Raw genomic sequence first — 14,934 nt, forward strand, 5'->3', positions numbered from 1 at the left:
TTTTATAAAGGCAATAGTGCTTTAAAACTAAGGTAACCAAAACTGTGACTTTCGGTCACTGACCAAGTTGCAGGTCTAAGTTACACAAATAGAATCATAGAATCATAGAATAGTTAGGGTTGGAAAGGACCTTAAGATCATCTAGTTCCAACCCCTCTGCCATGGGCAAGGACACCTCACACTAAACCATGTCACCCAAGGCCTCGTCCAGCCTGGCCTTGAACACTGCCAGGGATGGAGCATTCACAACCTCCCTGGGCAACCCATTCCAGTGCCTCACCGCCCTTACAGGAAAGAATTTTCTCCTTATATCCAATCTAAACTTCCCCTGTTTAAGTTTGAACTCGTTACCCCTTGTCCTATCACTACAGTCCAGTCAGCGACTGGATTGGGTATGAAGTACAAGTTAGGCCACTCATCTCTGCCTATTTTTCAGCTGTATTGTATCTCTGATCTGTCTGCACAGCTGCACAAGTGCTAATGAGATACAAGGGACAGTGTAGTGGTGGTAGGGTCTTAGATCAGTTCAAACCTCCCATGAAACTGCAACTCATCAACTGCCTCTGACTAAGGCAGTGAAGGAAGTGGTTTGTGACAGCTTCACCCAGTCACAGCACCAACATCTTACTAGCTGCACGGTCCCATTCCCTCTCCATGTAGTCCTGAATTAGGGAAGCACACAGTGAACAAGGGAGCTAGGCTGCCCAGACTCTGGCTCAAATAGACAATGACAGTGGAGAATGGCTCTTCCAAAAGAGCCTCCTAAATTAAGCTCAAGCTATAAAACAACTTTTGCAAAGACCTATCTTACACAATGGACTATACAGGACAGTAGCCTCCTAACAGGCACCTTAAATGAGATGCCTAAGTTGAGTAATGTGTGTATCTTTAAAGGTCCAATATTTGCCCTCTAGTGTTATAGACCAGTGTGATATCTTTGAATTATATGCATTATGAGCAATGATTTTTCTATAATATTTCACAGCGGTTAAGATTTTACTCTACATTGTACTGACACAGCTAAAATACATACTGATTTGGTGACACTGACAGAAGGGAATGCTAGGGTAACTGTCAAGCTTACCTTTTAAGCTTGGACTAGAATTTAGTCTTAGTCTGGTGCAGTATCCCAGCATATGTGCTATTGTATGATTATGTTTTGCTGGGCAAAACTGTTGAGGACTTGTTACGTAGTATGTAGAAATAAGCCTGCTTAGCAAAGCCTAAATTTGAAGGATGTTGGCTATTCCATATGAGAGATTTACTTTTCATTGAATATGAAGAAAGTAATTTCTTTGTTTCCAAATTTCCCAGTGACATGGAAACTCTTACCTCATTTTAGTGATATCTGCATCTGAAGATGGTGGTAGTTAGGAATCTGACTACAAGGCAAAATAAATCAAAACTATTTTCATTGCTATGATCTTGAGGAAGAAAAGCTGCAAAAACTAAAGCATTTCACTCAATTTGGCTCATGTTATATCTCAAGTTTAAAACTATCTTAATATTGAACTAAAAATGCCTGCACTCTTATAATCAGTCACCACCTAGAATGAAGTAACTAACAGGACAGTATTTTGCTTGGTTTGTGTTTTGAAACTAAAGCAGCTGTTAAGTTTTCAATGAGATGGAAATGGTATTGTGTGAATGTTGGGCAAGGGGGAAGGAACCTGACAAGGGCCAGCTGCTTGCTCTGCGGATGTAAGAACTTTAGCATTGTGAAATGTTTTTTTTTTCATTTAGTTTTGTATAGAAACCTTAATTCAACCACAAATCTTTAAATAAGCAGTATTAGTATACTAAAGATATCTCTGTCTTTGCAATTTACACCTTTTTTATGTTTGAAAACGGATCTGTTTGTGTCCCCGAAGAGGTGAGTGTCCTAACACTTTTGTAACAATCTGATACTTCTTTAGATAGTGACCAGAGGATGTGAAACCACAGAAATGACCCTTCGGAGGAACGGGTTGGGCCAACTTGGATTCCATGTGAACTTTGAAGGGATAGTGGCAGATGTGGAGCCCTTTGGTTTTGCATGGAAGGCAGGCCTACGGCAAGGGAGCCGCCTGGTTGAGATCTGTAAAGTGGCTGTGGCAACTTTGACTCATGAACAAATGATTGACCTTTTACGTACATCAGTGACAGTAAAAGTGGTGATTATTCAACCGCACGAGGATGGAGCACCTAGAAGGTAATGAGCAACAGTTCTCAATATGACATTTTTATCTGTTTGGTTTTTTTTTCTCTGGTATTGCTTAAATGATGGCTCTTTCATTGGAGGCCCTCAGGAAGTGGGTATTATCTCTCATGTTTAGTGATAATATTGTTGAGGCTTTTAAAGCAGTCTTTTTCCCAAAACCACTCTTGGCTTTCAACAGAAGATAAAATGGATCTTATAAGAAATTTAATGGAAAATTTATATTTATATGCCTGTGAAAGAGTAAGAAGTAAACTTTAGTGCATCATGACTGAGCTGTTATGAAAGCTGATGTGACTTCTTTTCTTCCACAGGACAATTTTATATTTTAATACTAAATTTGAAAATTGAAAATCCTTCTCTGAAAACTGTACCTTGTCTGTCTTTGACATTTCTGTGACTCCTGACTATTGAAAAAGATGTGGTTTATTTTTTCTTATGTTAACATTTTTTGTTGTGGAATATTGGGTTCTGGAACAGATATGGTACCAAGTTTTCGAGTCTTCCTCACTTTCTGCAGGTATCTAATTTAGTCATATTAAATAATGAATTAAAACAGTGGAATCATCAGTTAAAGCAAAGAAATCTTGTTCAGTATGAAATAAATGCTCACATGCTCAGGAAAAGACTGTAATAAAGATTATTATAGTGAATGTACCACATGTTTTCAGGGTTGAAATGCAATTTCCTTTTGTTGGTGTTCCTTTTTTGGTGACAAAGATTTTTGCTCTTTTCTCATTTTTTAATATTATGAGGTAAAGAAGAAGTAGGGAAAAATTAAAACTTTCTATTATTGGGGCTTTATTTCTCATATCCCTTCTCTAGGCACTGTTAATTTGTCTCATTCTAAATAAGAACTGTACCAGAGTAATCAAATTACTTGTCTTCTTGTAGAAGGCCAACTTTAAATCTCTTGTTGATTTTTAATTTAACAGAAAAAACATTAGATGTGTTGCTTTTGGCAAGAAAACAAGCCATAAAATTTTACGTAGCATGCAGCAGTATGAAGTTGCTGCCAATTGTACACGAGTACTGTTTAACTGGTGGCAATTCTCCAAGCAGTCATTGGCCTGATGAATGACACAGAAGTGCTCTCCCCTGTCTCAACCTGTGCGTTGATGTGTTGGGTTCTTTTCTGAAGAAAATGCCTGTGAATGTAGAATACCACCGGTTTGCTTAGTTGGATAGAATTTGCAGTTAAGCCTCACTTTGCTTAGCTTTGCTATTCTCACCATCTGCTTCTGGGTAGGAATTTTCATGGACTTGTTTGGTATACATTTCCAAGCTGTTTACAGAATATGAGCCTAATGAGCAGATCCTATTGTATGGAAGGTAAAAATGCGTATTTTATAGGCCCTGATGGAAAAATACATGCTGTATGAATTGTTTGTATCTTCTTTGATGCAATTTTGGAAGTAAAATGTTGAAATCCTGAATCAGCATGATACATGGCACTCAGACTATGTGTAGGAAGAGTTCTGAGTGCCACCAAACTGGGAAAAATCTGCAAAAGCTGCTTTTGTTTGTTTTGGTTTTGGTTTTCATTTTTAAATCTGTGTGACTATTACTAAGGAAAATGTTTTGGTTTTTTTTTTTTTAGGCTATTTCTCTATGTCACAAACCCAAAGCATTTATGTGTAAGTTTTCAGTCTCATCTCCAGCATAAAACAGAAATCTTCATTAATGCCTCTTTCTCACGAATATCAAGTTCACACTGAAACAGAAAACTCCTCATTTCCCTCTTTGTGTTCACAAAATATATTAGTGATTTTGATTGCCCATCCTAAAAGTGATCTGATATCCAGAGAGTTTTGAGATTGCCTTTTCTTAATGTTTGTAATCTAAACAAAGCAGACAGAAAGCAATATGGATATCATGTGACAAGTCTTAGAGTTTCAGTTGACAAACACAACCTCTATGACATTGGAAAATTTATTAAAGAATGGGGGAATGAGGAGAAGCCAGAAAGACATAAATTACCAGAGGCTTGGAGAAAGGAGATAAATCTATCACACCTATTTAACTAGCTAAAACTTGTGCAAATCCATCTTCCTGTCTCCTACTCAGTTGTTTGTCTTAGCCATCTGCAGTGTCTTATCTTGCAGAATTGTAGAAACAGAGAATAGTTGAGACTGAAAGGGACCTCTGAAAATTGTTGAGTTCCAACCCCATTGCTCAAAGGAAGGTCAGCTTTTGCAGATTTCTCAAGGACATCTTCACTGGGTTTTCAATATATCTAAGGATGGAGACTCCACAACTTTGGTTCCAGTGTTCAATCATCCTTACAGTAGCAAATGTTTGTGCTTACACGTAAGTGGAATTTCATGTATTTCAGTGAGCACACATTACCTCCTGTGCCTTCACAGAATACAACTCTGAAAAGTCTTACCCTGTCATCTTTTCTCCCCATCACCCCATTGGGTATTTATACACATTGATAAGATCCCTCCTGAGCCTTTTCTTTCCCAGGCTGAACATTTCTAGTGCTCTCAGCCTCTCCTGGTGTTTCAGATGCTCTGATCCCTTAATCATCTTTGTAGCCCTTTGCTGGACTTAACTCGAGTGTGTTTATGTCTCTCTTGTACTGTGGTGTCAGGTTTACCCAGGAAATTACAGGCCGTAGTTTTGGATGTAAAACAGAAGTATCTGGAGAACTATAATCCACTTGACAGGAAATGCCACTGTCCTTGAAGAATCCATACATGGCTATATAGGGTAGACTGAGTTCTCTGGGTGATTTCCAAAACGTATCTGTGAGAAACAGTTAAAATAGGTGTGTCAGCTCATCAGGAGAGAACTTTTTTACTGTCAAATAGCTCTAATAATGAGACCTCACCTGGAGTATTGGTGTCCTCAACATAAAAAGGACATGGAACTGTTGGAACAAGTCCAGAGGAGGGCCATGAGGATGATCAGGGGACTGGAGCACCTCCCATATGAAGACAGGCTGAGGAAGTTGGGGCTGTTCAGCCTGGAGAAGAGAAGGCTGCATGGAGACCTCATAGCAGCCTTCCAGTGTCTGAAGGGGACCTATAGGGATGCTGGAGAGGGACTCTTCATTAGGACTGTAGTGATAGGACAAGGGGTAACGGGTTAAAACTTAAACAGGGGAAGTTTAGACTGGATATAAGGAGGAAATTCTTTACTGTAAGGGTGGTGAGGCAGTGGAATGGGTTGCCCAGGGAGGTTGTGAATGCTCCGTCCCTGGCAGTGTTCAAGACCAGGTTGGACGAGGCCTTGGGTGACATGGTTTAGTGTGAGGTGTCCCTGCCCACTGCGGGGGGGGGGGGGGGTGGGGGTGGAACTAGATGATCTTAAGGTCCTTTCCAATCCTAATGATTCTGTGATTCTAAATAACACTCAAAACGTATAGATATTCCTTTCAAGGTTGGGGGTGTGTCAGTCCTTGATCTACGTACTGAACAAGTATAGAGGAAAGATGGTTCAAAAGCAGGAGAAACATTTGCATGTATGCTCCAGTAATTATTGCTTCCATTCACAGTTGGTTTTAGAGATTTTCTTCAAAGAAACGATACTTCAGTCTGTCTGGCATTTGTAGAGCAATAGGTTTGGATGTTGAAATAAGAACCTTGAAAGTTTGCCTCATCTAGTTCAGACAGGAAGTGTTTTTTCCACAGTGAATAGATACGAAAATATATTCATCTTTGTTTCAACAAGAACCAGTTGCATCAAAAATTGACATTCATTTACAAGGATATAAATATAATTTTAGCAAAAAAAAGGAAAAAAAACCAACAAACCCAAAACATTCATAGAATCGTAGAATGATTAGGGTTGGAAAGGACTTCTAGTTCATTGGTTGGAAAGATCATCTAGTTCCATCCCACCCCGGCCATGGGCAGGGACACCTCACACTAGACCATGTTGCCTGGGGTCCTGTCCAACCTGGCCTTGAACATTGCCAAGAATGGAGTATTTACCACTTCTTGAAAAATCCCATGTATCATTTTATTAATGCCCATCTTTCATGTACTGAGATATTCAGTAGATTCTCACTGCTTGAAAGAGGTCTGCTTAGCTCTGTCCACTAGATTTTAGGAAACACAAAGCAACAAGGACTTTCTTTTTAGGTTGCTTATTAGCACTGGTTCCTTGCTGGGATCAAATTCAGAAGTGAGTTTACATGTATTAGACATGAGTGCCATGGAATGTCTTGGGAATTACACTCTTCAAATGAAAATGAGTTTCAAGTGTGCAAGGGTGTTTCCAAAGTAGTCCCAGTTGCTTGGAAAAATATCTGCTGAAATGGAGATCTTTAATCAAGTTCTTGTTTTTTTTCTCTGTCAGCTCAGCCACAAATCATCCTCAGTCCATCAGCCTTTTATATTTTAAAAGAAAACCAAAAGTTATAAACATGCATACACAGAAAACATTAGCAATGAACTAATGACTTTTTGTGTGTGTGTGAACTGTCTTGTATTAATTTATTTCAGCATGAAAATAAATTACTTGGATGTTGAAGGTGCTTACAAAGGAGGGTTAGAGTGATTAGGAAATTACTGTAGAAAATTTTTCTCAAGAAATGCATTCCATTACTTAATGTAGATCCTTCTACCTATAGTCTTGATAGCAGTATATGCAAAAGCAATCATGGAATAAGGCCTTTCATTTACTACCCTGTAAAATTAATGAACCGGAGACAAAGCTCCTGCTGTTTTCAGTTTGCTCCAGCAATTAAATAATCATGCACAAATTGAGAAATCATAATTATTTGCATGGCACCAGACTGATATTTAGATAGAAAGAAGAAATTGCTATTTAAAACATAAATTATTCAAATTACAAAGCAGTATTAGAAAACACATGCTGGTCATTGTATTCAGATCCAAATCAGTATCCTTGTGTCATATTTGTTTCTATGCTATATCTTTCCCTTCAGAACTGTTGATTTGTTCTTCTGTTATTGTATTACTTAGTACCGCACTGCAGCAGCTGGAATTATACACATTTTAACAGGAGAGTAAGAGTATTCATTCTGATTTGCCACTGGTGGTGTCAATGTAATGCTTAAGGGCGCTATATCCTTAGTCAAATTCAGTCGAGGAATTCAGGTACTTCTAAGTCTATTTTAAACAGTAGATTCTGCTCCAATCTTACTACATTGAAACTTATATTTCTGTTGTAGTTCAACTACCATTATATATAAAAAGAAACTTTTTAAGAAACAGTTCTTAGAAAGTTAAACAAGCAAGCAAACAAACAAAACTTTAGGCAAAATTTGCAGGGATGGGTGAGAGACAAGGAGCTCAAGATCTGTAGCAGCGGTAGTTTCTAACTGTTGGTCTGAACAAGTAACATACTTTTTACTGCTGTTGTAGGCAATTTTGAAAATAGAAATACTGTAGCAGCTATGGCTGAAACTGCCTGTGTGCTGTTACCAAGTACTACTGCATGTCTTTTGCAGTTGTTTTATTCTCTTAAACTTTGCAAACTCTGTCTTACGAAGAAAATGGGGATAATGACTTTCTGTATTTTCCAATCAGGATGCTTGTTCCTCTTAAATGATTGTGATCTTGTTAGACAGGTGTGTTTGTAGGGCGTTTTTAAAGTAACAGATAACCAGCAGAGTAGAGAATGCTTAGAAAATTTTTTGTAGGAAGTGGAAGGGTTTATTTTGTGGAGGAGTTCAGATCTCCTCAGAGTGATTGCCACAAGCTAGTGGGATAGTTTACAGGGCCCTTCAGATTATTAATTTTATTCATTTTTTTAATTAAGCTGTCTGAGCTAGAAAGAAGTTCGGTCTAGAACTGCTGGCAGGATGCTGCCAGGTGAACAACACTCGAGGCGGGTTAAAGCAGAAAAACCTGAAACTGAACTTCTGGTTGTTAAGTAGAATTTAGATGTGCCAAAGGTTTTAATTACCACCCCTGCTAGTAACTAAGAAGGCTACAAGTATTGAAAACTCTAGATTATGATGGTTTTTAGATATAGACTCATAGAATCATAGAAAAGTTAGGGTTGGAAAGGACCTTAAGATCATCTAGTTCCACCCCCCCCTTGCCATGGGCAGGGACACCTCCCACTAAACCATGCCACCCAAGGCTTCGTCCAGCCTGGCCTTGAACACAGCCAGCGATGGAGCATTCACAACCTCCCTGGGCAACCCATTCCAGTGCCTCACCACCCTTATAGTAAAGAATTTCTTCCTTATATCCAGTCTAAACTTCCCCTGTTTAAGTTTTAACCCGTTACCCCTTGTCCTATCACTACAGTCCTAATGAAGAGTCCCTCCCCAGCATCCCTATAGGCCCCCTGCAGATACTGGAAGGCTGCTATGAGGTCTCCACGCAGCCTTCTCTTCTTCAGGCTGAACAGCTCCAACTTCCTCATTCTGTCTTCACACGGGAGGTGCTCCAGTCCCCTGATCATCCTCATGGCCCTCCTCTGGACTTGTTCCACCAGTTCCATGTCCTTTTTATGTTGAGGACACCAGAACTGCACACAATACTCCAGGTGAGGTCTCAGGAGAGCAGAGTAGAGGGGCAGGATCACCTCCTTCTACATACTGGTCATGCTCCTTTTGATGCAGCCCAGGATACAGTTGGCTTTCTGGGCTGCGAGTGCACACTGAAGCTGGCTCATGTTCATTTTCTCATCGACCAACACCTCCAAGTCCTTCTCCACAGGGCTGCTCTGAATCTCTTCTCTGCCCAACCTGTAGCTGTGCCTGGGATTGCTCCGACCCAGGTGTAGGACCTTGCACTTGGCATGGTTAAACTTCATAAGGTTGGCATCAGCCCACCTCACAAGCATGTCAAGGTCCCTCGGGATGGCATTCCTTCCCTCCAGTGCATCAACTGAACCACACAGCTTGGTGTCATTGGCAAACTTGCTGAGGGCGCACTCAATCCCACTGTCCATGTCAGCGACAAAGATGTTGAACAAGACTGGTCCCAACACCGATCCCTGAGGGATACATATTATCAGAAGAACTAGCATTAAGAAAATACAATTATATTAATTGGAAAAGGTAACTTGGAAAAGTTAATCCTCTATATCCAACAAAAAATGAAGTGGTAGAAAATACTTAACTTTCTTTACTGTCAGAATTACTGTACTACTTATAACATCATTACTTCAGGGAAGGAGACATGCAGTATGATTTAGCCTGATGGTGATCCTTGGTAAAAATGAACTCTGCCAGAACTCTGGTTAGAAGCAGATTTCAAATTAGGCTGTTAAAAGTGCAAGTCTTAATAGAAGGTCAGTGTCACAGTAATACTCTTTGGCTCTCCCTCCCACCATGAAGTCTTTGCCAATCCTCCTGCCCTTGAAAGGGTGGCAGCACCAGCAAACAGCAGTTCTTAGGCATAATGTATGGGCTGCCCTCTTTCCCATCTTTAATATTTTATGAACCGTGTGCTTTGTCTTTTCATTAAATAACCAAAACATTATGGTTTTCTTCTGAGGAAAAAAAGACATTTTTGTTGTTTTAAAAAAAAAAAAGGTTTCTCTCTCTTTTTATAAATCCTTTTGAGCTTTATTCTTCCCAATATAGTATTCAAAGGGTGTATAAACTTGGGCTTTGATAGTAGATATAGTTTGCATTTTAATGTCTTCCTTAAATTAATTGTATTTAAGATAGTCAGGCTTTCATAAGTGCAGTGTTACTATAGTGTTACTACATGTTACTATGCAGTGTTACTTGGATCCTTGGAAAGCTGAAATTTTATTGCATGATCATCTTTTTCTATTTTGATTTGCATTGAAACAATGGAAAACCTAGGCAGTGTATGTGACATACAGTCTCCATGCAGAAATAGTCTAATAGAGCTATAAGCTAAAAAGGTACAAAGTTGAAAATAATTCTCTAATGCTTATCACATATCTCATCCAAGTAAGAAGTCTTTGAGTTTTTCATACATTTAATTATGAATGAAGTGATAGCAGGAGTTAGTTATAATTGCTGAAGTTTATTATGTGTATAGTTGTCATAGTCAAGCAGAAAATAACAAAAATGCCAGGCAAAGCTCCAGTTGTCTCTATGGAGACAATTATTTAACATGTTTTAAAAAAATATCAAGAGAAGCACATGTTTTGGCCATTTTGAAGCTTAACATATTGCCTGCTCAGTTCTGGGTCAGCAGTTTTTCATTGTAAATACCTTGGGGTATATATACCTACTATTATATAAAACCTTTCTTGGATCCATTTTAGTTATGTCGGGCTTGGAATGTGCAACATCTCTGCAGAAATTGCAAGTGATTTGATCTTCACCTCACTGAGAACTCTTGGGGTTCATGGTATCATATTCAGGTTGGAAAGGGGATTATGTGGTTCAACCTCTTGCTCAAAATTGATTCAGATATGAGGCCAAGCCAGGTTATTCAGGGCTTTCCCCAGTTAGGGATTAAAAAACTCCAGGGGTAGACACTGCATAACCTCTCTCTCTGGGAAACATTTTACTTGGGTGTCTTTGAGAGGAAACGTTTGTGTTTTCCTGTATTTCCTCATGTGTGGTCTTAATTCTCTCTCCAGTGTCTTAAAAAAAACTTCAAAATCGGGATTCATTCCAAATTCAGAACTTTCAGAGCTCAAAGACTTAGATCTCCATTTGGTACTGTTCCCCCTGCTTCAGTTGTCCTCTCTGTTACTCCTCATTTCCATTTCTTAAGTTGGAGAATGATTTAACTTTACATCTCTGTCATTGGTTTTACAGTTCTTAAAATGTAATGGTGAATTTTGAAGGCTCCTTAATGTCACAAAAATCTTTCCTATTTATCTTTTTCCCAGTAATTCTTTTTTCTTGCCAATAGCTTCTCAAGCCTATATTCCCCACAACTGTTTTCTTTTGATGTAGCTGTTCTCTGGGATTTGGAAATGTGACTTGCTCTGCTCTTACCATACTGATCATACAAGTAAGCCGAGCACCTTCATTGGTTTGGGGTTTTTCTCCTCTCTTATTTCCTGACTAGCTCCTTTCATCCAGCATCCTGTCTGTATTTCTCTAGTTCTTTTTTTTGTACAACAGTGCAGGTGTAGAAGCTCTTAGGAGGCCTCTAAATTGTTTGTCAGCTCACCAGTACAAAGATTCTGTTTAAAAGTGGATAGCAATGAAGACCAGAAGGACGATGAGTTTATCTTCATAACAAAAGGTTCGTCAGTTTCAACTCCTCAGCTCTGTGAAGGGACTGTTGGAGTTCTCACTTACTTGCCTTAACCTGGAGTGATAGTGGGCAACAGCCTTATCTGAGGTTGCCATAAGCAACTGCATAGATCTGTTGTGCTATTAAATTACTGTAAAATAAAACTGATTTACCATTTTTCAAATGGCATCTCTTTTGATGCAGTATGACTACTGTCAATAGGTTTCCTAGAACTTGGAATTTTTGCCTTGACTTTTTTAGCAAAGTTATCTTAGACCATTTGAATTTTATCTAATGACTGAAGTTAATATAGGGAGTCAGTGGAGTCAGCGGGTTACCTTCAAGAAACACATCAGTGTCAAGGAACGGAAAATATATGTATGTCTTACTTAACTACTCAGTGAGTCTAAACAAAACTAAGCTACTAAATTCTTACTTTAAGTTCCCTACAATTATGTGATTACTAATCTATGTTTTATTATGTGGATTTAATAGATTGCATGATGAGTCCTCAGTCTCATTGTGACACTTTGTGGGAACTGCTGTAGGGTAAGAACAAACAAGCACTGTAATATAAGTGATTACTTTCAAATGCAAAGTTTGAGTTTAAAAAAATGCAATTCCTTATTGTACTTTTAGATAAAGACTCCTTATTGAGCAAGAATAAGTGTTTTAAATAGAAATGTTGATAGTAAGAGATTATTTATCAGTGTAATTCAACAGTGTACACCAATGGTTACTCTTCTATCCCTGAGTCCACCTTAGTGGTTCAGAGCTGTGATGCATTGAACTAAAGCTTAATTGTAACCAGTTATTTTAGTTTCATTACTACCCTAACAAATTGTCCATGATGCACGAAATGTATAGATAGCTAGGACCAAACACCAAAGGCATACCCAGCAGCAGATAGTGGTAGGATATAACAGAGAAGGTGGCTTTTGTGTAGTAATTGAGGTGGCAAACTGCTAGCATTGTAACTAGCATCCTTGCTTAAGTTAGGCTGTTCACAGAGCCTTTTACAGAGCCTTTTTATGGAATATTTAGTTAATATTGAAAGGTTTGGTTAACACAGCTTGAAAAGTTTAATGGTCTGCTTGATAATTGTTTCAGAACATACATAATGCTCCTTGTGGTAACGTTTGAATACTGCAGATTTTTATAGTGGACTCTTAAATTTAATATGCAGTCATGACCTGCTGTATCGTAGAGTCATGCTGTGTGTAATTGCAGAGTAGGTTTTATGAACCAAATTTTTAATAGGATAATATGGCTCTTGAGTCAGAGAGATTAGTCTGTGCCTTATGTTGAAGGTTTGATTAAATTAATACTGAACTATAGTGAAGGACAGGAAGTGCTATCATTTCTAATGTGTGGTTAATGCTCGGTCACTTGCTTGGTAAATAACATGAGTCTGTTTTTCAAAATGTAATATTAGATGTAATTGGGAAAGATATTTGATATCCTATACTTGTTTAATATAAATTTAAATATCTTTTTCAGACCATAAAATATAGATTTGTCTTTACATATTCTTTTAGAGTGAATTTAAAAAAAATCAAAATTAAAAAATGAATTAAAAGCTGTCATTCAATACCAGTGCCAATGTGTATTCTTCATCCAGTGGAATAAGTAACAGTATTGTAAATAGAAGTTAGTTAATGGTTAAGTCTAAATATTTAATAGGAAATTGCATTTAATTTTGTGACTCTTTTAATGCAAGATAACTTGCAGTTTGATCCATGGCAGGGGGTAGGGATCCAAATTGGACTGCAAGCATGAAGTGATTGATTCTTTGTTTCTCATGTAGGAGGTAGCTACAATTATGACTGCACATATCTCACTATACTGCAGTATTTGTTCTTTAGACACTGTTTGTGAAGTAATGAAACATAAATCTTCATGTAAGTGTTGAACTGATCAGTTCAAATGTGCCAAAGGAAGCCATATAAAGTATGTCCATTTTAACTGTGAATTTTTTGGGGGGCCAGTTGCAACAGTCATGTCGAGGCTCCATTTTGAATTTCAAGTAACATTGTTAGATTTTTATAGTGGTTTGAAACAGGGTTGGTTTTAAGCCTTTTTTTACAGGAACAGTGTCCTGAATATTTTTTTTCATTTGCCAGAGGAATGCATTTTCATAATGCAAACAGATGTAACATTTTACAAAATTTTAAGTTCCTATTCTTTGTGGGAAATATTGTTGTTCTCTATTTTTATATCATGCTTTAGTTATTCAGTTAACAAGCTGAGTCAAACTAAATAGTAGTACCCATCCCTTTTGCCTTCAAAACCCATGGCTATTTTTACAGCACCCTAAAGTATTTGAAGGGGTATCTAATAGGGGATACAATGAGAATTACACACTATAGTTTTCTCAATTACCAAGACAAACTATGAAATCAGTATCTTAATAATAAAAGTTGGGGAGGGGGTGGTTTGTTTCTATCACATAAGGTCTATAATATTGAAGAAGGGAGTGAAACGATACCAGGAAATCAGCAGATGATTGAAATTGGAGCCTACGTAATTGTTCAACTTCCTAGTGAAGTAATGACAGACTATGTCTGCATGGCCACATGAAAAATTATGAAGTGCACTAAACAAATATAAACCTTACTATGTATGTCATCTGTCATTCTTTATTCTGTTTGGTTTGTATATAAAGCTTTGTGAAAGCCTTTAATTGAATAGTCAATCTTAGGTTAGGTTTTCCTTTAAGAACCCCCTGCATTCACACAACATGGACCACTTCTGGAAATTAATCAAGGTTGCATTGCTGGAGGCTTTTGTCTCATATATCTTGGTCTTATTTGTTACAGGCAGTGAACAAGGAGGGAACTGTATGAGGAGAATGGTCTAGAGATATATGCAGTTAAATATTCCATTGGAGAAATGTATTCTATGTATGGTTCAACAGTAGAAATAGTTGCACAATTCGATGCAATTTGCTTAACTCAGCCTTTGCCTCATATTGGTGATTCTAGGAGCCCAACATGGGTTTTATGCTTTTCAGAAGTGTGAAATAATTTTAGAAATAAATACATGCGCTGAGGTAGTTTGAAGTGGTGGTCTGAATAGCCCTGGCATTTTCATTTCCTTGTCTGATGGAGGGGACTAGTGGGGCTGTGTTCTCTCCATAGGGAAGCTTAAAACCAGAAAGTCATTATTGTGGTGCTTCCAGCGTATCCAGCTATGCTTTGTCAGCAGAGTTTATGCAGGTCAGATTTTGCTGGTGTGTTTAATACTGATATTTCTGATCAAAGAATAATCTTGAAAAAAAAAACCCAGGAATTCTGTGCTGTGTTTTGGAGCATTCTAGTGACCCTTCTTCAGCTTGTCTTCATCACAGTGGCTTTTACCTTGCATTGGCTACTAATCTCCACTCTCAGTGCTTTATTCTTTGTGGTTTATAGTTCTTGCTTTACTTTTTTTGTATGCTTGTGTGCCATCAGGGACTGAGAGATAATGCTACAGGATAAACAATTTACCTATTCAGTACCACAAAATTCATCAGCCTGAAGCATTTGGCTTAATCAGACTGGGCATATGCAGAGTACCTAGAGTGTAACTGCTGCAGTTGCACACACGTCTGTTCTTCAACAACTTTGAATAACATAGTTAGCATTTTTA

At 38.1% G+C, this 14,934-nt stretch overlaps 1 protein-coding gene across 5 annotated transcripts in view; it reads left to right on the forward strand.

The window, feature by feature from the left end:
- SIPA1L2 (signal induced proliferation associated 1 like 2) overlaps positions 1-14,934 on the forward strand; it is a 147,237-nt gene that overhangs the window by 93,716 nt on the left and 38,587 nt on the right. For all 5 annotated transcript variants that reach the window (XR_009969050.1, XM_062641710.1, XM_062641714.1 and 2 more), the window contains exon 10: positions 1,917-2,191. Coding sequence is in view for 4 of the 5 variants with exons in the window: in XM_062641710.1 (XP_062497694.1) it covers positions 1,917-2,191 (275 nt within the window). In the remaining variant the exon portion in view is untranslated. The remainder of the gene's footprint in view (positions 1-1,916; positions 2,192-14,934) is intronic.

The sequence above is a fragment of the Pezoporus occidentalis genome, unplaced genomic scaffold (genome assembly GCF_034315485.1).
Source record: "Pezoporus occidentalis ecotype Australia unplaced genomic scaffold, CSIRO_AGI_Poc_V1 ctg7, whole genome shotgun sequence".
Classification (NCBI taxonomy): Eukaryota; Metazoa; Chordata; class Aves; order Psittaciformes; family Psittacidae; genus Pezoporus; species Pezoporus occidentalis.